The sequence below is a fragment of the Pan paniscus genome, chromosome 21 (assembly GCF_029289425.2).
Source record: "Pan paniscus chromosome 21, NHGRI_mPanPan1-v2.0_pri, whole genome shotgun sequence".
NCBI classification, from domain to species: Eukaryota; Metazoa; Chordata; class Mammalia; order Primates; family Hominidae; genus Pan; species Pan paniscus.
In genome coordinates, this window is record NC_073270.2 from 18611595 (window position 1) to 18633875 (window position 22281).

The window sequence follows — 22281 nt, forward strand, 5'->3', positions numbered from 1 at the left end:
GGTCTGTCTGCTCTGAAGTTCTCTGACTTCAAAGCCATTGGGGTCATAGTTGTCTTCCTATTGATGGCTAATGAGGACATGATGCGCCTGGTGATTTGGGGGTAGACACTGCCTGGGAGCTGCGAGCATGTGCCATATGGCAGCACAGACGCTGCAGATCCCCCCGCAAAGGCCCATTTAGCTGGAACCCCATCATCCCAGCAAATCTGCTTGGAATTTTATCAGATAGAAGCAAAGGACAAGACGTGGTTCTCCAATTTTGCAACATACTTGAGTCACTTGGGGAGTTTTTAAAACTTCTATGTCCAGGGCATACCCTATGCTAATGAAATCAAACTCTGGAGGTGGGATCCAAGCATCAGTAATTTGTAACTCGCCCCATGTGAGGCCTAATGTGCTGTCAAGTTTAAGAATAAGTGCCACTGGTACAGCCGCTTGGAAAACAGTATGGCAATTCCTCAAAAAAATAAAAATAGAATTACCATATGATGCAGCAATTTCACTTCTGGGTATATACCCAAAAGAATTGAATGCACGTTCTCAAAGAGATATTTGTGTGCCCATGTTCGTAGCAGTATTATTCACAATAGCCATAAGGTGGGAGCATCCCAAACGTCTATCAATAGATGAAGAATAAACAAAATGTATTGTGTACATACAATAGAATATAGTTCAGCCTTAAAGAGGCAGGATATTCCAAGACATGCTGCAGCACAGATGAACCTTGATAACATTATGCTAAGTGAAATAAGCCAGACAGAAAAGGACAGATATTATATAATTCCACTTAAAATTTTTTTCTTTTTAGATTCTCTGCAGGGCAAGTTCTACACAGTTCCACTTATATGTAACTTCCACTTATATGAGGTATCTAGAGAAGTCATTTTAATAGAAACAGAAAATAGAATACTGGTTGCCAGGGGTTGCAGGGAAAGATGGAGACTTGCTGTTCAATGGGTATGGAGTTTCAATTTTGCAAGTTGAAAAGAGTTCAGGAGATTGGTTGCACAACAATGGGAATGCACTTAACATTACTGAACCGTGCACTTAAAAATGATTGAAATGGGACATTTTATGTTAGGTATATTTTACCACAATTAATGCAATAACATAAAAAGAGTAAATGGCATCATGAATGTCTTGCTGGTGGAAGTGAGGTCTGTGGGCCAGCAGTGTCACATCTGCTTGGAGCTGGTCACACATGCAGTATCTGAGGCCCGTCCCCGACCTGCTGAGTCAGCACCTGCATTTTTTAACAAAAAAACCCGCAGGTGGTTCATGCACTCACTCAACTTTGAGAAGTGCTAATTGTAATGAACCAAACATTAGACCAGGGTTTAGAAGGTCAGAAGATGTAGCAGACATTGTTGTTTGCCTACCCAGCATTCATTTCTTCTCTTCCTTCCTTCCTTCTTACAGAAACTGACGTTCTCTGAGTAGCCTCATGTTTCAGACGGGGCTCATCTCATCCACACCTCCATAGCCCCATAGCGGTCCCATTCCCCTGGCCAGTGGCTGCTTTACAGGTGGGCATGTTGCCTGGTTCTGGCCAATGAAACTAAAGGAAGTTCCGCTGGAGAGTTTCTGCGGGAGGTTGCCTCCCTTAAGGACACCCAAGAAGAAAAGACCTCTCCTTCATTTGGAAATTTTTTTTCTTTTTCTTTTCTTTTTCTTTCTTTCTTTCTTTCTTTTTTTTTTTTTTTTTTTTTTGAGACAGAGTCTCGCTCTGTTGCCCAGGCTGGAGTGCAGTGGTGCAATCTCAGCTCACTGCAACCTCCACCTCCCAGGTTCAAGCAATTCTCCTGCCTCAGCCTCCCGAGTAGTTGGGATTACAGGTGCATGCCACTACGCCTGGCTAATTTTTGTGTTTTTAGTAGAGACGGGGTTTCACCATGTTGGCCAGGCTGGTCTCCAACTCCTGACCTCAAGTGATCTGCCTGCCTCGGCCTCCCAAAGTGCTGCGATTACAGGTGTGAGCCACCACTCCCGGCACCTTTGGAAGTTTGCACATTGGAATAGGACCTGAGCAAATTCTGGACCCTTGTTCACACAGAGTCATTGACTGATAAGATCCTGGGTCCACCTCATCAAAGGATTTCTTGTTATATGAGATTAGAAGTGTATTTATTGTTTCGGACCACATGGGGCAGGATTTTTCATTACTTATAGCCCAGGGTTTCTTAACGTCGATGGTGTTGACACCTAGGGCCAGATAATTCTTTGTTGTGGGGCAGTTGTGTGCATGGCAGGATGCTTAGCAGTGTCTCTGGCCTCTGCCCACTAGAGCCAATAGTCCTTCCCCCTCTCCCAGGTGTGACAACTCGAGTGTCTCTGGACATTACCAGTGTTCCCTGGGGAGGGGGGCCAATGGCCCCCAGTTGAGCACCACTGTTGCAGCCAAAGGTGTCATAAAGAATGTGAAGACCTTTTTATTCTGACCTCCGATGTTGCTGGAGAGCCCCAGGAGGGCAAAAATCACTGCCTATGTCCACATCCCAGAGGTGTTGCAAGGATCAAAGTGAGCTCAGGTGTGTGAGAAAAGCAAACACACACAAGGTGTTACTAAGCATTACCCGTCTTTGATGCTGCTGATGCATTGATAGCAATGTTGTAGTTTCCATTTATTCTTAGATTTCATAGGCAGAGATGTTTAACTTAACAGATGGCCAGCATGGATAGTGAATGGAATTTTCCCTCAGCAAAGGCGGAGCGGCTCATGAGACTTTCAGGCTTTTCCTTGCTCAGAAATTCTGGATTCTCACCCAATTCATCAATCCCAATTCTCAATCCCAATTCATCATCCCGTAAAGCCATGGGTGCTGAGGCGTTCTCCTGTTAACACCTGAGTTAAACACCATCTTGTACTTACAAAACATATTTTCACAGACGAAGAGTGAGATTCCTATTTAGCTGCTAAAGAGAGGTCGATGCCCTCGGCTCACACATCTGTGGATTTAAGACCCACAGAGTCAGGGGACCTTGAACAACCTCTCAAGTCTTTTGCTCCCCTTCCTAGAATCTGCTGACACATCAAGGCCACTTTTCTTAGGAGCCCCCTGACTTCCAAAATCAGTGCCTTTGGATTCATCTCTTCCGGGAGAGTTCAGTGTCTTCTGAAATGTTACAAAACGTCCTTCGGAGCAAGAAGGCGTACACGAGGAGCTCGACTTTGTAGAAAGGTCTGGAGGAGGATGGGGACAGGAGAGGGGATGGGGCTGTGAAAGGGAGGTGTTGGATGCACCTGATCATTTACGTCATCGAATGCTTACCATGTCCTCGGCAGAGGGGCTGGTGTTGGATTGGGGAGCAAAGGCCATTAGGAGGCAGCTGCAGCCCTTCAGGGCTTCATGATCTACTGGGGAATGTGTGGAGGACATTGGGTCATTCCTGTATCATAGTCCCATATTGTAAGGGGTAACTATCCCCAGGAACAGGATAACTATCTTGATTTTGGTCCCCCCAGCCCCACCCCTGCAGCCCATGGGCTTTGAGGGACACTGACTTCCTTGCTGAGCCCAGAGGTAGAACACACATATCAGACCATAATTTTTGTTTTAGGGGTTGGCATATTACAGTTTGAACCAGAGAGGGCATTTGTTGGGGGCCCCTAGGAAAAGACAGCTTTGTGTTTCTTTGGGGGAGAGGGCTGTGGCTTGCAAAAGCAATGCTGCAGCCCAGTTACTTCCACGAAGGAGTTAAGCAGAGGATTGATCCCATTCACAAAGAAAGACTGAGTCGAGAGAGCTGCCGGGAAATCAAGCTGAAGCCTTGCTCAACCTACGTCTGATCTACCTCTGGACTTTTCGGTAGCATGTGCTAATAACACCTCCCTATTGTGTAAACTGATTTACACTGAGTTTTGTGTTACTTTCATCATAAACTGTCCAAACTGGCACAGAATTTTGTACCAGGAAGGGGATGCTACAATGAACAAACCTTAAATGTGGATTGGTTGAGAAGAGACATTCAGGCGGACAGCAGCAAAGATGTCTCTATCAAACTTGGAAGATGGCGGCCGGGTGCAGCAGCTCATGCCTGTAATCCCAGCACTTTGGGAGACCGAGGTGGGTGGATCACCTGAGATCAGGAGTTCAGGACCAGCCTGGTCAACATGGTGAAACCTCATCTCTACTAAAAATACAAAAATTAGCCGGGCGTGGTGGCAGACACCTGTAATCCCAGCTACTCGGGAGGCTAAGGCAGAAGAATCGCTTGAACGCAGGAGGCAGTGGTTGCAGTGAGCCGAGATCATGCCATTGCACTCCAGCCTGGGCAACAAGAGCAAAACTTCATCACAAAAACAAAACAAAACAAAAAACTGGAAGATGGCAAAACTGGAAGATGGCAACCCTCGTTTAACAAAATGGCCAGTTTTGCTGGGATGCAGACCCAATGCTTATGGAGCCCATGATATTTCAAGATCTTCCAGGAAATATTCAGGATGTTAGCTACCTCTGGCAGTCTTCATTAAGGTCCTAGGAGACTCAACTCCTGGGAGATGGTGGTCCATTTAAAAGTGGAGAGGGATGAAAATAGTTTTGCTAAGACAGAGAGTCTTTTTGCCTGGGGCCTGCAATCTAAAGTTGCAGGAAATTGATGAGTAAGTCCTGCTGTTTGGGAAAGCTGATTTATCTGGCTAAAGTTAGAGCACAGGCAACAAATGAGGTGACTTAAGCAAAAGCCACCTTCTCTTCCTTCTTTTGAGGTGGAGTTGGTGAAGCCAAAGAGTGCTGGAGCAGCCCTTTCACCACCGTGAGGGGAGCCAAGCAAGAATAAAGCCAACACAAGGAGGGAAAGCTGGACAATCCCTGAGGAATGGCGCTGCGACCCATTCCCACCTGCAGGCTTTGGATTTCTATAATGTGTTCTTTACAATTTGAGCCAGTTTGAAGAGTTTCTAGAGAGTTTACACTATTATACAGTGTGATGAACACTGAAATAAAAGTATGACTAAAGTGTTGGGTGGTTAAGAGAGAAGGTGGGTTAATTAGCTAAGAGAAGTAAGTTGTTGCTTTAGGCATTTAGAATGGGGTGAGTTGGAAAGAACCCACTGCAGTTCTTAATATTAAGCACACTCTTTTCGTGGAAATTTATTTGACTCATCTGTGGCCATCATTCGGCTTCTGTTTGTCCATCCAGGTAGGAATGGATGTGTGAAGGCCTTAGTGGAGGCCAGTGCACCTGCATTTAGCAGACCCCAGGAAATGCTGGATGATGGAAGGAATTCTGCCATCTGTTGCCCCAGTCCCTTGGTGGGCTGAGGGAGTTCCCCAGTGTCCATGCACACTGGGAGAAGTCAGGTATCTGCTAATCCTCCTTTCTCCCCACTGCTGTCGCAGGAGATGGACGACATGTCTCCCAGGCTGAGAGCCTTCCTCTCCGAACCCATTGGAGAAAAGGATGTCTGCTGGGTGGATGGCATCAGCCATGAGCTCGCGATCAATTTGGTCACCAAAGGTATCAACAAGGTAATTCATTTTTTCTTACTTCTCTGACTTCTCTTCCCTACCTTTCTTCCCCCAGTCCTGCCAGATGGCACTTCCTGCCACGTGTCCCTGTGAAGGGCCATCAGAGAGCAAAGCTGCCGCTTGGCAGGGTGCCACATGCTTTCGTGCTATTGACCCCCCATGCTCAGGCAGCCTCAAGGGCCTGCAGATGATGGGCACATACACATAGAATGGCTTCAGTTCAGAGCAGCTGGGCTGGGCATGATTCACTTGGTGTTCAAACACTCAGGGATCAACAGAAGTAGGTCAGCCCCCGGGGTCTGAGATGAGCTGTCAGGATGGATGATTTAGGTGCACTCCACGCCCCCATGAAGGGACTCATGGCATCTCGCTTGCCCCTGCCAGGGCACCAGCCTGGCAATGGGCAGGTGAAGAAACAGGAACCTGGGGTCTACACCAGAGTGAGTTATTCTATGATGTCACTCTCAGACCAAGAATGACCTCAAGGCTATCCAGTGGAATTGGAATATTCTTTTCTATGTCATTGTTTGTTTTTATGGGGCTTTTAAAAAGCTGCTTAGGGCCTCAGGAGAGGATGAGACAGTCCCAAAGACAACGCAAAGAGAGTGAGCACAGACAAGGCAGGCTGTGAACTCACAGAACATGGCACGCCCGGTCAGGAGAGGCACCAACTAGAGCTGTTGCTGTTCATTCTCCTCAGTGCCCCAAGTCAGTCTACCAGGCGGGACAGTGTTACAGAAACACCCAAAGAGGCTGGGAACTGCTGCACACATGGCTGATGACTAGTGTGGTTTGCATCTACATCTGAACCATGAGAGCCATGGTTTTCTGATTACCCCATTGCTCTGCACTAGCTGGTAAATACTCGGAATAACACCGCAATCTGTGAGCCAGTTTAATGTCCAGTAGATGGTATCATCAGAAATGGAAGTGCCCCTATTGGGTAGATTGGATTCTTTCCTGCCAGACGAAGGAGGGAGAACCATTCTCTGGGGAACAAATTTTAAATGAAAAAAATTTTTGTACTTTTATGATTTATTTGTTTACTTATTTGAGACAGGGTCTCACTCTGTTGCACAGGCTGGAGTGCAGTGGTGCCATCTCGGCTCACTGCAACCTCTGCCTCCCAGGCTCAAGCGATCCTCTCACCTCACCCTCCCATGTAGCTGGGACTACAGGTGTGTGCCACCATGCCTGGTTAATTTTTTGTGTTTCTTGTAGAGACAGGGTTTTAGCATGTTGCTCAGGATGGTCTCGAACTCCTGGACTCAAGTGATCCAATGTACCTCGGCCTCCCAAAGTGCTAAGATTATAGGTGCAAGCCATCACACCTGATGAAAAATTCCTTTTTTAAAAAAAGAAATCCTTCTTCTTTTTACTTTCCTATTGTGATGTAACATACCGAGGAGAATATGTGTTGATATAAAGGAATTCACAGATCAATGAATTTTTGCACACATATGTACACCTATGTACCCACTACCCAGATCCAGCAATCAGATGTCTCCAAAATTCCAAATGGTTCTCTTGTGCCTCTTCTTGGCCAAGGCTATCCCCTATCCTTAGAGGTAACCACTCTTCTGATGTCAAACGCCATTGATTAAATGTGTCCATAATTGTGGGGTTTTGTGGTTGTTGTTCAGCTATACTCATTATTTTAAAAATGTTTTTATTAAGGTATAATTGACATACATACATTAAATTTCACCCTTTTTAGTACATAGTTCTATGAGTTTGGACACATGCATGCAGTGATGCAGCCGCTACCATAGTCAAGACACAGAGCAACCCCATTACTCAAAATATTCATTTCCTCGTGCTCTTCATATTCACCAGCCTCAGTCCCTGGCAACCACTGATTTATTTTCTGTAGTGTTGCCTTTTCCAGTTTAAGTCTGTGTGTGTGAATAGCTTAACTGTGTTTTAAATGAGGATTATAGGTGGGTGGGTTTTAGAACAAAAAATGAATGAATAATGGAAAAATGTTAGGCATCTGAAAACTTGCCTGTCGAGTCAGGGCTGTGGGGACGGTTTGTCTGTGTACAGCTGGGTCCCTGGAGATGTGCTCCTCTTGTGTCCATGACCTCCTGGCCAGTGCAGTGAGCACTTTCCTAGAGCTGCTAATTTTAGGCACTGGCACTGGGGCTGTCACCTGTATCCTTCGCTTTGAGCCGCCCACACCCGTGATTGAGATGAGGGTCACTCTCTCCACTTTACCAATGAGGAGACAAGGGCTCCGAGGAGTAGTGCCTTGTCCGCTCCCAGGTGAACTGGAGCAGCCGTGGATTGTACTGTCACAAATTGCACAAGAAGATCTGTGGCCAGGTGGTTATGCCCGGCAGGGAGGAGGCTTAGACTAAATTTGGGGGTGAGACCCTGTATCAGGGTCTGGAGTCTGTCTGGGCCTGTAGTGAGACCCAGGAGGAGACCCAGATGCGGCCCTCCGAGATGGGCAAGTGCTTCAAGGTGAGGACCCATCCGAAGTCAGGGCCAGCAATGACAGCATCCTGGGCGGGCAGATCCTGGCAGGACAGGGTTCTCAGATTTAGCCAATAAAGATGCTGACTCTTGGTGGTTTTTATTTTGTTTTGTTTTTGGTTTTGTTTTTGTTTTGAGACAGTCTCATTGTATTGCGCAGGCTGGGGTGCAGTGACGTGATCTCAGCTCACTGCAACCTCCTCATCCTGGGCGCAGCCTCCACCTCAGCCTCCCAAGTAGCTAGGACTAGAGGCACGCACCACTATGCCCAGCTAATTTTTTATGTTTTTTTGTAGAAACACAGTTTCGCCATGTTGTCCAGGCTGGTCTCAGCTCCTGGGCTCAAGTGATCCTCCCAAAGTGCTGAGATTACAGGCATGAGCCACCACACCCAGCCTCTTGTATTTTCATACCTTGCCTGCAGGATACCTAATCCTGGCACAGGGAGGGACATCTTCCTGAGCCTCACGTGACCTCCTGTCTTTGCTGGCTTCTGCCAAGGTGCAGCCATCACCCTCCCCTGCTCCCCGTCCCACCCAGGCTGGGGCTCAGCCTCAGTTTCTTTGCTGTGCACAAAGCCACCTTGGGTTCCGCCCTTGCTTGTGACGGCGTTCCTGGCCTCGCCCCATGGGCTCTGCTCTCTCAGTCCTTTCTGCACCCTCTCTGTGCACCTGCTGGAATGCAGGCCTGTGGGCCACCCTCACACTTACCTCCCTGGGCTCCGCACTCAGCCATCGGCTCTCTCTAGAGACCCCAGGGTGCTGGATGCCCTGGGGGAGATGAGACACCAGTGCCCCCGCTCCACCCCGCCAATTTATCTGGATGTTCTATTACCTCTCTGGGAGTCCCCTTCTCAAACTCTTACCAGCCCCTACGTCGAGTACCTTCTGCTCCATTCCTCCTCTCACACAGGTCTTTCAGCTTTTTTTAATGGAGGATGTGGGGTGCTGGGAGGGGACTGTTCTTACTGCCTGTCCCCATTTTTCCCAGAGCTTTGGCTTTTGGCATGCACTGGTCTCTGGCTCCTGGTTTAAGTCAGGACTTTCAAAACTATTGAGTCTGCCATGGATCTACCTAAGCCTCTTCGGGAGCTTAAAAGCCATATGTGATAGCCTTCTTCTGGGTGTTTTGTATCTGCCCTTCCCAGGGGCAATCAGCATCAGCTGTGGCCTGAGGCTCTAGATCCAGACAGCGGCCGCAGGTACCTGTGCCCTTGTCCGAACTGAGATGTACTAGAAATATAAAACACACCCTGCAGTGTTAAAGACTTAGCCCAAAAAAGGAACGTAAAATAGCTCATCTGTAATTATTTTATTGATTACACGTTGAAATGATAATATTTTGGAAATATGAGAGAAAATATATTTTAGAATGAATTTCACCTGTTTCCTTCCCCCTTTTTACTGTGGCTACTAGGAAAATCAAAATCACATATGTGGCTAGCTCACTTATTTCTGCTGGACAGCACTGGTCTAGATGTAAGGGCGAAAGAGCTGTAAGGGAGAAAGGAACTGTGGAAACAAAATTCATGGTGCACATGCCAATGAGGCTCGCTGTGCCTGGCTCTAGCTCTGTCTTGTCTTCTCTGTCCCGCTGCCCCATCCCTGACCCCTATACTACAGCCAGACTGTCCTCGAACCACCCTCCTGCCAACTTGGAGCCTCTCTTGAAATGGGTTTTGAACCCCTTCAAGACCCTACTCACAGCCCACCTCCCCTGGGAAGTCTTCTTTCTGCCACCCCACCCAACAGGCTCCTTTTTCTGAGCAGTTTGGGTTTTTGGTGGGTGCCCCATGTTGCGACATCTGACAAAAGGTTGACTGTAGCTGGGCACGGTGGCTCACGCCTGTAATCCCAGCACTTTGGGAGGCCAAGTCAGGCAGATCACTTGAGGTTAGGAGTTTCAGACCAGCCTGGCCAAGGTGGTGAAACCCGTCTCTACTAAAACTACAGAAATTAACTGGGTGTGGTGGTACATGCCTGTAGTCCCAGCTACTTGGGAGGCTGAGGTGGGAGGATCACTTGAACCCAGGATGCAGAGGTTGCAGTGACCTGAGATTGCACCACTGCCCTCCAGTCTGGGTGACAGAGGGAGACTCTGTCTCAAAAACGAAAAAGGTCGACGCTAGTTTGTCTGCACATGCCCCAAGAGTCCACACTCACAATGTTAGTGGCACAGCTTGCCTGTGCTTTTCTCCCTAAGTTCCTTGGAGGCAGGGGTGGGTCTGTGTTCTTTGTACTTCTCTTCTCCCTGTGAAAACCCCACCTATGGGTAGGTGAATTTTCAGACATCCCCCAAATGCAGAACTGTGGGGCAGGGCCCTGTGGGGCGGGTGTGCTTGAGTTCTCCCACAGTGCAAAAGTAAGTTTAGCATTGCAGATAATCTGGTTTGGTTCAATGCTCTTTGCAGACACTATAAAGCCATATCCTTGAGCCTAAGTATTCCTCCTAAGAGCTGCCTGAAGGATGAGACTGGAGGAAATAGAAGCAACACTTGGCATTTGCTTCATGTCAAGCACCTCTAAGTGCATTATGTATATTTATCTCATTTAATGATAAAAAACAATCCTACAAAGTACACTATTTCATTTCCATTTTCCTGATTGGAAAGTGGAGACGCATAGAGAGACCACATGTGGATTGCTCAAGATCACATGGGGTGGTGACAGAGACGAAATTTGAATCTGGGCGGATAGGCTGCAGGGTCTGGACACTAAGCCATTGTGCCGTCTGCCCCTAAAACTGAAGCTGTGAGGAAGGTGCTTCTCGCGCGGCTGCTCTTACCTCCTTACCGGCGAGGCTCTGCTCTCCCTCGCCCTCACCTCCTTACCAGCGAGGCTTGCTCTGCTCTCTCTCGCCCTCACCTCCTTACTGCAAGGTTCTGCTCCCTCTTACCCTCACTTCCGTACAGGCGGGGCTCTGCTCTCTCTCGCATGCCTGCAGCCAATCATAGCCCTACCTCTAGACTCTCCATGCTCAGGGGCTTCCCATCTCCTCCCTCCGTTACTTCGTGGCCATTGGTGGACAGGAGCGAGACTGAGTTCAGGACCAGAAGGCCCCAGTGTGGCCAGGCCCTGCCTCCATCATGTCCCCAGGTCTCCACAGCGAAGCCTCTGAAGGCTCCAACTCCTTTCTGTCCACTCTGCTGGGTGGGCGGTGAGACGCTGTGCTCCACGGCCTGATGTCTGAGCCCCACAAGGGGCCCGTCACGTAAGTTTGGGGTTTTTCTGCCTAGGGTTGCCAGATCAAAATTCACATTTCAGATAAGCAAATAATTTTCTTAGTGTAAAATTAAAAGACAGGGAGGAGGAAGAAGGGGTAAACATTCCCTGAAGTGAGGATTCACACCAAAGACACAGAGTTTAAGCCGGGCGTGGTAGCTCCTGCCTGTAATCCCAGAACTTTGGGAGGATCACTTGAGGTCAGGAGTTCAAGACCAGCCTGGCCAACATGGTGAAATCCCGTCTGTATAGAAAATACAAAATTAGCCACGCATGGTGGTGCATGCCTGTAATCCCAGCTACTTGGGAGGCTGAGGCAGGAGAATCACTTGAACCTGGAAGGTGGAGGTTGCAGTGAGCCTCTATCGTGCCACTGCACTCCAACCTAGGCTATAGAGTGAGACTCTGTCTCAAAATAAAAGAAGAAGAAAAAAAAAACACACAAGAGTTTAAACCTGAAATGACATGAAGACTTAGGCGACTGCTGAGAGAGAATCAAAGAAAGTTGTGTCACTGCACCATGGAGTCTGGTGGTGATTGAAGTCCGTTCAGCACAGGTGCTCAGGACCTGCGGACTTGGGCAGAGGGCATTGTAAGCAGCTAGAGAACAAGAGAGGGCAGAGACAGCTTATCTCTGCTTGACAAGGCCCAGCATTATGGTGAGTACTGAGCATTTTAATAAGTGTGGATCTCAGCCAGCTATTTAATTTTTAGGGCCCACTGTAAAATGAAAATGCAAGACCTCTAGTTCAAATTTATTAGGGGGTGTAGTGGCACGTGCTTGTAGTTCCAGCTACTCGGGAGGCTGAGGTGGGAGGATCATTTGAGCCCAGGAATTTATGGTTGCCAAGAGCTACTGCATGCTACTGAACTCTAGCCTGGGTGACAGAATGAGATCCCGTCTCTTAGGGAAAAAAAAAAAAAAAAAAAAAAAAAGTAGGCCAGGCGTGGTGGCTCACGCCTGTAATCCCAGCACTTTGGGAGGCCGAGGCGGGCAGATCACGAGGTCAGGGGATCGAGACCATCCTGGCTAACATGGTGAAACCCTGTCACTACTGAAAATACAAAAAATTATCCAAGCGTGGTGGCACGCACCCGTAGTCCCACCTGCTCGGGAGGCTGAGGCAGGAGAATCGCTTGAATCTGGGAGGCAGAGGTTGTAGTGAGCCAAGACCGTGCCACTGCACTCCATCCTGGGCGACAGAGGGAGACGTCGTCAAAAAAAAAAAAGAAAAAAAGGAAAAGTAATAAAAAAATAAAAGAAATTTAGTAAGAATTTCCAGATGACAAGAGCCAAGTGTTAAACCAGCTCAGGGTGCTCTTAGCACCAGGCGCTGTGTGAAAACATGGCTCAGATGCAAGGGAACCCAACCCTGGCATAGGCTCAAACTGCTGCTGTTTAGCAAGAAGTGGGCACCGCAAACTGGAGGGTGATTCCTCCCCAGCTTGGGGGCCGGCCCCTGGAGGAACCTCACTGTTTGCACTTGGAGTTTAGGGGCATTCTGCCCTTGAGCCCCCATCCTTTTGTTTGTTTGTTTGTTTCGAGACAGAGTCTCACTCTGTTGCCCAGGCTGGAGTGCAGTGGCATAATCTCAGCTCATGCAATCTCCACCTCCTGGGTTCTCCTGCCTCAGCCTCCCAAGTAGCTGGGATTACACGCGGCTGCCACCATACCAGGCTAATTTTTGTATTTTTAGTAGAGATGGGGTTTCACTATGTTGGCCAGGCTGGTCTCGAACTCCTGACCTCAGATGATCTGCCCGCTCAGCCTCCCAAAGTGCTGGGATTACAGGAGTGAGCCACCACACCTGGCCCAGCCCCCCTTCTTACAGCTGCAGGACGGAATGTAATTCCCTGGCTTGGCCATGGCCACGGCCACTGTCCAGAGTGGTAGGAGGACAGGGACATCTGCTCAGGGTTTCTGTGTTTCTGTGTCACCCCTCCCACCCCAGTAGCTGAATTCTGGGGAGCTCTGGCCCAAGGAGGGAAAGGGGCAGCATCTTTTCTCCTTGATTAGGGGGCTTTCTGGAGCCGGGGGAGAAACCAAGTGGGCATCTGGCAGGGCCATGATGGGAGCCCACGACTCCAGCTTCCCTGGGGAGCAGGGTGAAGTGCTCAGGGAAGAAGGGAGAAGGGAAGCCAACTTTCCCTCCTGGGAGATGCCACAGGGAGACAGGAGGGAAAACTGAGGAGGGAGTGTCAGGTTGCCACTTGGCTCCAGAGGCTGCAAGACAGGGCTTCCTGTAGCATTCCTGGAAAGTTTGCCCAGGGTCCACATGTTCCCAGGCATCCTGGCTGCTGAGCCTGTGGGTATGTGGAGGCTGTCACTAACAGGCCAGCTGATGCTGGCAGTGCCACTTCTAAAACGGGCAGGGGATGCATTAGCCTCCGGGCCAGACTGTGGACAGTTGGGACGTGCAGGAATAGTGCAGAGGAAAACAGGAGACTTAGTACCTCCACCTGGGGAATGGGAGGGGTGAGTACATGTGAGGATCAGGTGGATTAAAACGTGTCAGGTGTCTAGCAGCACGTGGCCGACAGAAGTGCTAAAAAGTGCTACTTAGCATTAACTACTATTATTAAGTATTATCATGAACATTTCTCTTTATGGAGAAAGCTTTGTGTAAGCCACTTACTATTAATTATTGTTAATTATTATTAATATTCTCTCTGCTTGGACACAGCTCTATGTCTCTCGTTTCTGTTACCTTCACCTTGGCACCTCCCACACCTACGTCTACTGGCTCAATTAACACTTAATAAATGTTATTTTTCAAAAACATTAATTTAAATACATCTCAGTAAAATCCACCATTCAAAATGGGAGGATACTGATAAAGTAAAATGAGATCACGCCAAGTAACTATATTGCTTTTTTTAAAAAAGATTAGAGTAGCAGTTCAGAATCACCACAAAATCCTGGCTTTTTTCTCTTATCAACAACTGGACCATGACTAAAAATAAAACCCCCAAAATTCAATGCTTGGGTATATTTTATGACTGGGATTCAGCTTTTATTTGATTTCTCTTCTTAAAAAGTATGCTCTCTTTGGTTAAGATGAAGTTTGCTTTATTTTACATAACTAAAAGTAAACAGACACCATCAGGTTTTCCTGGAAAGGGCCCAGAACTCGAGGCATGGGTGGATGCTGGTTCTTGTTGGTTCCAGGCTGGAGAGCCCCCAAAACCAGCCCTGAGAGATGGGCGTTTAATGTGACCTGAGATCTCCAGCCTCCACCATTTAGTGGCTTGGCCAGTTTCTGGCTACGTGGCCTTGGGAATTCCCTTCCTCCATGTGGTCCTTGTGCCTTGTCAATAATGGTGTAATAAAACTATAAAAGATGAATTAAAAGCCTCGAGGCAAGTATTAATAGCTAGAAAGCTTGAGAATGCCATAAAAATAGAAATCACGGTGCACTGAGTGCTTATCTTCCATGTATTTTTTATCCACAGAGACTGAGGAAGGGGAACGTGGGCAAGGTTTAGCATGTTTTAAACCTTCTATGCTCCTCCTACAGGACTACAGCTCCCAGTATGAGAGAGGAATTTACATTTTTTGAATGCCTTCCCATTTAATTCACTTAATTTAATTTGCAGAGCACACCATGTGCCTTAGGAAGGTGCAGAAACTGAGATCCAGGTTCTGTGGGTTCTTACTTCAGGTTACATGAGTTGCCTGAGATCACACAGGTGGTTTGCAAAAACAAATCAATGCTAAGATGCCATTCATCTGTCAGCCCCATGTGCAGTGGTTCTCAGCCCAAGGAGATTTTGCCCCCAAGGGACATTTGGCAATGTTTGGGGATGGTTATGATTGTCGCTACTTGGGTCGGGGAGGGAGGGTGCCACTGGCATGCCTAGAGATCAGGGGTGCTGCTGAACATCCTGCAATGCACAGGACAGCCCCCCATAACATTTCAAGCATTGTCCAAAATATCAATAGTGCCGAGGTTTAGAAACCCCGTGCTATGGGCGCAGTGGCTCACCCCTGTAATCCCAGCACTTTGGGAGGCCAAGGCAGGTGGATCACCCGAGATCAGGAGTTCGAGACCAGCCTGGACAACATGGCAAAACCCCGTCTCTACTAAAAATATGAAAATTAGTCAGGCATGGTGGCAGGCACCTGTAATCCCAGCTACTTGGAAAGCTGAGGCAGGAGAATCGCTTGAGGCGGAGGTTGCAGTGAGCCGAGATCACGCCATTGCACTCCAGCCTGGGCGACAGAGCAAGATTCTGTCTCCAAAAAAATAAATAAATAAATAAATAAATGAAAGAGAAGAAAAGAGAAGAAAAGAAAAGAAATCCCGTGCTACAACAATTGCAGAAGTAGTGGGGCGGGAATGTCTCTTACTCTGTCTGGGTTATGTGTGTGTTTCCGAGAGAAACGCTTCACTGGAGGTCTGAAGGGAGCTTCAGGAGTGTGCTAGGCCCCGGCTACTCAAACTGTTGTCCCTGGACCAGCAGCAGCTGGGAGCATGTTAGAAATGCAGGCCTCTCCCTGGACTTAGACTTTCAGAACCCACATTTTAACAAGCTCCCACATGATTCATGTGCTTGTTAAAGTTTGAAGGGGGCAGGGTCTGACTCATTCCAGGGTGGACGGCCCGCAAACCAGCCCTGAGAGATGGGCATTTAACTTGGCCTTAGCTCTCACCAGGGCTAAGACCCATGTCAGGGCTTCAAGGACTGACAGGCTCCCTTGAATCGGCCCTGCTCCCTCTCCTTTGATTGTCACGTGAGCCCTGGTTGCTGGGAAGGAAGAGCGCATCTGAGCTGGCTTATGATAACCTTTCCTGCTTTCCTCCCTGTCTCATCCCCTCCCCAGGCCTACATCCTGCTGGGACAATTCCTTCTGATGCACAAGAATGAAGCCGAGTTTCAGCGGTGGCTCATTTGCTGTTTTGGTGCCACTGAGTGTGAGGCCCAGCAGAGTTCTCACTGCCTCAAGGAGTGGTGTGCCTGCTTCCTGTAGACACAAACCTCATTGCTGCCCCCCACCACCCCCTGGGGAAAATGACGCCTTCTCCACCTATGCCCAGGCTCTGAGTCCTCATTTGTGTTTTTAATTTTAATGCTACACTCCCATTATAAACAGTAGTTCAAGAACATAAAACAGGACAAATGCAAGAGAAATGACTCCCAAACCCACCACCCAGAAACCATAGTCAATCCCCTTAGATGAATATCATGTCAAATATCTCTCAGCAAAAAATTTATATGAAAGAATGGATAATTTTATTTAAAAACAGGAATTGAATTTTAAGTCAGTGTATTAGTGATCTATTGCTGCATGACAAATAGTCCCAACATGTAGCAGCTTCTCAAAACAAACAATGATGCTATCTCACAGGGTTTCTGAGGGTCAGGAACCTGAGGGCTGCTTAGCCAGCTGGTTCTGTCTCAGGGTCTCTCATGAGATTACTCACTGTTGGCCCAGCAGCAGTCATCTGAAGGCTGGACCAGGGCTGGAGGACCCACCTCCAAGATGGCTGCCTCACATGGCTGCTGGCAAGACACCTTGGTTCCTCACCACATGGGCCTTCCCATTGGGCTGCTCATGGCATGGCATCTGGCTTCCCCCAAAGCTGGTGACCCAAGAGTGAGTGAGAGAGCAGGCAGGAAGCCATAGTGCCTTTTATGACCTCATCTCTGACACATGCAATATCACTTCTTCCTTATTCTATTTGTTAGAAGCAAGTCACTAAGTTCTCAAGGGAGGATAATGAAACATTCTTGAAATAATATGCATACACATTTTAAAAATCACAGTTTCTTGAGGCCTGATTTACATATAGTAAAACTTACCCTTTTCAGGTGTGCATTCTATAAATTTTGACAAATTCACCAGCATAATCAAGATGTAAGACACTTTCATTATCCCAGGGAGTTCCCTCATGCCTCTCTGTAGTCATCACTTCTCCCTTCCCAACCCCTGGCAACCATGAATCTGTTTTCCAACCTTATAGCTTAGATTTTTCCAGAAAGCCATATAAATGGAATTGTATAATATGTAGACTTTTCAGGTGGGCTTCTTTCACTTAGCATAATTCATCTGAGATTAGTCTATTATACAGGCTTGTTAAACTCAAAAAAAGGTTTATTAGATGCTATTGGTGCCCAGCCCACATCCTGTCGGTATTTGCTGTTCTAGTAGAGTCCAGTGACTTCTCCTAGCAAACACTTGAATGTCTTCTGCCTGAGGGTCTCTCTGGCTACAAGAGTGGGATCAGCCCACACATAGGGCAGAGGGGAAGTGGCAAGCAGTTAATGCCCAGTGAAGCCCACAGTGATGGATGAACAGTGATGGATAAATGTCCTGGCTTACCCTGCAGATAGGACAAACTCTGAGACCGTCTGTTTGAGCTCCCTAGTGGTATTGAGCCCTGGTTTCCCACAGCGGTCACCTGCTCTTGAACAGCTCATACTTCTCTCCTTCCTTGTCTTGTTTCCCCACTCCACTACCAGTGTTTCCTGGCATCATCCCCCTACTCCTACTCCCTAGAAAATACTCCAATTTTAGATTCAGGTTCTGCTTCTGGGAGAACCCAACCTAAGACCAAAGTGTTGGAATTTAGTTTTATTTTAATGAAAGAAAAAATTGAAACGTAAAGAATTGCTGAAATTTGATGGATTTTTTCTTCATCTCTGGATATAGTCATAAATTATTAATTCAATTTCCTCTGAATTTCAGAAGAATATGGAGGAAAAGAGTAAGAGGTTAATATCATTAGGTTTATTTTAAACTCAGGTTTTCAGTGAAAGATGGTGTGATGGCTAATACTGAGTGTCAACTTGACTGGATTGAAGGGCGCGAAGTATTGATCCTGTGTGTGTCTATGAGGGTGTTGCCAAAGGAAATTAACATTTGAGTCAGTGGGCTGGGAAAGGCAGACCCACCCTTAATTTGGGTGGGCACCATCTAATCAGCTGCCAGCACAGCTAGAATATAAAGCAGGCAGAAGAACGTGAAAAGACTAGACTGGCCTAGCCTCCCAGCCTACACCTTTCTCCCATGCTGGCTTCCTGCCGTCAAACATCAGATTCCAAGTTCTTCAGTTTTGGGACTCAGACTGACTCTCCTTGCTCCTCAGCTTGCAGACAGTCTATTGTGGGACCCTGTGATGATGTGAGTTAATACTTAATAAACTCCCTTTTCTGTCCCTCTAGAGAACCCTGACTAATACAGATGGTATGAATTCCTGCTATAAAAGTAAAAAGAAATTGATATTCATGATTCTTCTCTACTTCCCTCCCACTTTTATTGGCTTTATTATTACTTTTAATTTGTCAAGGTTTATAGCATTTATATTCTTCCCACAATTGTTTAGTCCTAGTTGTGTATCTAAGAGCTTATCACCAATCCTTGTTAGTATCATTATTTTAAAGTTCATATCTTTGTCATTCCTGAATTATTTATTTTGATAATGTCTTTATTGGTTGACTTACATCAGTGTATCTATCTGTCAGAATAGGCCAAGTTCTGCTTCTGTAACAAACATCCCCCCACATCTCAGTGATTTATCCAACACAGGTTGACTTCTCTCTCATGCTACGTGTCCAGTACATGTCATCAGGGAACTCTGTCTCCTGTAGTCACTCTGAGGCTTTGGTTAATGGAGATACCCTCTCAACACACACTTCCATGATTACCACGGTGGTGGGAAGGAGCCATGCTGAATTACATACTGTCTGTAAAAGCCTCTGTCTCAAAGTAACACATTCTATTTGCACTCACATTTCATTGGCCAAAGGAAATCATATGGCCACACCTAACTCCAAATGGGCAAGGTCCCTTCTGAATGCAGGAGAAGTGGGAACATTTAGTGGCAGCACTAATCAAGACCACTGTCATCAATTAAGTTTATAACTTTTTTACTTGCTGATGTTTTCTTGAAAAAACAGAAACCAACCAAAGTTTATTATTTTTCCCCTGAAAGCCTTGCAGGTATTATGTTTAAGGTGATGAATATTTCCTAAATTCGTAAAGTGATTGGAATATTTCTACCGGAGTCTGTTAGCTCTTTCTAGCTCTGCTTTTCTTGCTCTCTTCAAGGAGAAACCAAAGAATGAAGAATTCCAGGAGAGCCAGTGGGTTGGCCCAAAGATCTTCTGAGAGCTCTGGGTCTCAATAGCCAGAAGCTTTCCTTTGCTCCTTCTTGCATGGCCCACCCTTGGACTAATTCTTCACTGAAATAGTCATGGTATTTAGAGGTAACTAATTTTCTAAGACAGGAGCTGGATGGCTCTAGGGAAAGGAAAGAGAGAGGTACCTTCATCTCTCAGTCTATTTCCACATCCCTCCAACATTGTTGAAATTCATCCTTCTAGCCGGGTTGATGTCCAGGATCATGTAGGAGGGCCAGGGAGCTGAGAAACCTGGAAGAGATGGGGCCCCCAAGACTGAAAAGCCTTTATAAGAGAGACCCTATCACAGATATTGAAGACAAGAGTAGCTGTTCCCTATTTAGTGTAAAAATCTTCCCAAAGGCACTAGGAACTTTCCCCATCAGTCACTCATTCCCTGGTGTTGATTTTTGTCACCCTTGTAGATAAAATTATTGGTCTAAATTCTTCCCTTCTCCCTGCATTCCCCATGTTTGTCATGTGACTTTGCAGTTCCTCCCACTAGAGGCAGAGTGTAATTCCCAGCTCCTTGACTTAGACTTGGCCATATGACTTGCTTTGGCCAATGGGATGTGGCTGAAGTGAAAGTGTGCTAGTTCTGAGCCACATCACTCATTTCTACTTGCTCTCTTGTGCCTCCAAGAGGAGAGCTATTCCCTTGTATAACTGCTGCCCCTTCAGCCTGGGCTTCAGAATGAAACCAGGTGAAACTGACCTGAGCCAACCTGCTGCCAGGACCCAAGGCCAGCCAGCCCTTCAGCTTGATGCAAAGCCGCCCCACTGAGCCCAGCCTATATCAGCCAACCCTCAGCCAACTCATAGGTTTGTGAAGGAGAACGAAGGATTGCTATTTAAAGCCACTGATGTTTGGGACAGTTGGTTATGCAGCAATATCTAACTGATACATTCTTTGTAGTCTAAAATGTCCTTACCCTGCCAAAGTGTGCCACATCGAAGACCAACCCAACCTTTAGATGGAGAAGCAGCCTAGGATGCGGTGAAAAACTTTGCTTCTGGAGCCAGCCAGGCATGGGTGTGAATTCCAATTCTGCCAGTCCTTATCTTATCCTGGGTGAGCTACTTCAACCTTGCTGAGCCTCTGTCTCCTCACTGTAAAATGGGTCAAGAAGGTAACAACCCTGCCTTGCAGGGCGGATCAATGAAAATGCACATGTAGGCTGGGCACAGTGGCTCACGCCTATAATCCCAGCACTTTGGGAGGCCGAGGCGGGTGAATCACTTGAGGCCAGGAGTTCGAGACCAGCCTGGCCAACATGGCAAAACCCTGTCTCTACTAAAAATACAAAAATTAGCTGAGTATGATGGCACATGCCTGTAATCCCAGCTACTCAGGAGGCTGAGGCAGGAGAATTGCTTGAACTCAGGAGATGGAGGTTGCAGGGAGCCGAAATCCTGCCACTGCATTCCAGCCTGGGTGACAAAGCAAGACTCTGTCTCAAAAAAAAAAAAAAAAAAAAGAAAGAAAGAAAGCACATGTAAAGGATGAGGTGAATAGGAACATGATGAATGGTCACTGATGGCTGTTTTCTTAGAGCTCTCCTTCCAGTCCTTGCCTCTTGCACTCTTGGTCCTCTCATGGCCCTTGGGAGAGAATTCACAGCTGCGAGTTGAAAGGGAGCCGAGATATCAACTTATCCAAACTAGTCCAATTTTGTCCCACCATATGAGTACTGGACACTGTATAACTTAGGGATTACACACTCTTTAATGGGTAGGTAAGAAATAACAGATGAAAATCAAGTTATCTCAGATTTTGACTATGGTCTTGTAGGGTTCTCCTAGCCCACTGATCCCCAAATACATTTTAAAGTATGCAGAAGAGGAGTGGGCTTGCACATACACCCCCAGTCCTGCCAGTGGCATCTCTTCTGCTTCTCAGGGCCATTGATTATTTGGGAAAGGGTTAGTGCCTGAAAACATTTCTTGATTGTCACAGATTTGACCAGCTTCTTAAACTATAGATGAAATGTCTACAAGGAAGAGGGATTGGATGCTTCTTCCTGGCCTGATATCTGTAGTTCTGAGGTATCTATGAATCAATAAATGATTTTGATTAGGATTTATGGAGTGTGTAAGTATCCACAGGCGCTGTGGGAGAGGGAGGGGTAATAAGTATGAGTCTCTGGCTTCCAGGGGTGGTTGATTGTGAGAATGCAGGGTCACATGGCAAAGGTGTTGAGAGGTGTGTCTTCCTTTGGGCTTTCCCAGAAGCAGACCCTGAGACAAAGATCTCAGTGAAGGTGGTTGATTTGGGAGCTGCTCCCAGGAAAGGGCAGGCAGGGGAGCATGGCAGATCGGGGAGGCAGCCAAGAAAGGTAACATCACCGCTCATCACGGCGGGCAACTGGTGCCCAGTCCTGCTGGCAGTCCTGGGAGCCAGTGTAGAGCAAGCATTTGAAGCTACCCCACCCTTGGGTGTCTAAGCACCAGTCTTATCAGTCATTTGTGGAAGGCTGCTCCTGCAGGAAGTTCATTCCTCAGCTCCTGAGCCTACTACCTGGGAAATGAACCTGTGAGCAAGTGCTCAGGCAAAGAAATGCAGGCCCTGGCAGTGGAAGGTGGGCCGGCCCCTGTCCTGAAGTAGCAAGGGGCTACTGAAGTAGCAAGGGGCACTGCCAGCCCCTGCCACAGATGGGTTTTGGAATAGGACAGGCCTGGCTTTGAAAAGAGAATCCACCCCTTCCGTCCCATTATGAGACCTTTGGAAAGCCACCCTCTCAGCCCAGCTGCCCAACTGTAGAATGGTTATAATAGTTCCTGCTCAAGTGTTAGGAAGATTTAAATCCTTGCACCGGTAAAATCTTTATGCACAGTATATCTAAAAACCTATGTATTAAAAGGTGCTGCACTACTTTCAGCCAAATATGGGACCAACTTTAGTGCCCACTAGTGGATGAATGAATAGAGAAAACGTGGTATAGATACACCATGAAATATTATTCAGTCATCAAAAAGGATGAAATCCTGTC

The 22281-nt window shown here is 47.2% G+C and overlaps 1 protein-coding gene across 2 annotated transcripts in view; it reads left to right on the plus strand.

Annotated features, from left to right (window-relative positions):
* The window catches only part of BANF2 (BANF family member 2), a 65584-nt gene extending 44376 nt beyond the window's left edge, over window positions 1-21208 (plus strand). For both annotated transcript variants that reach the window (XM_055105100.2, XM_055105101.2), the window contains 2 exons: window positions 5340-5468; window positions 15993-21208. In XM_055105100.2, coding sequence (XP_054961075.1) covers window positions 5340-5468; window positions 15993-16139 — 276 coding nt within the window. In that variant the 3' untranslated portion in view covers window positions 16140-21208. The remainder of the gene's footprint in view (window positions 1-5339; window positions 5469-15992) is intronic.
* The last annotated feature ends 1073 nt before the right edge of the window (window positions 21209-22281 follow it).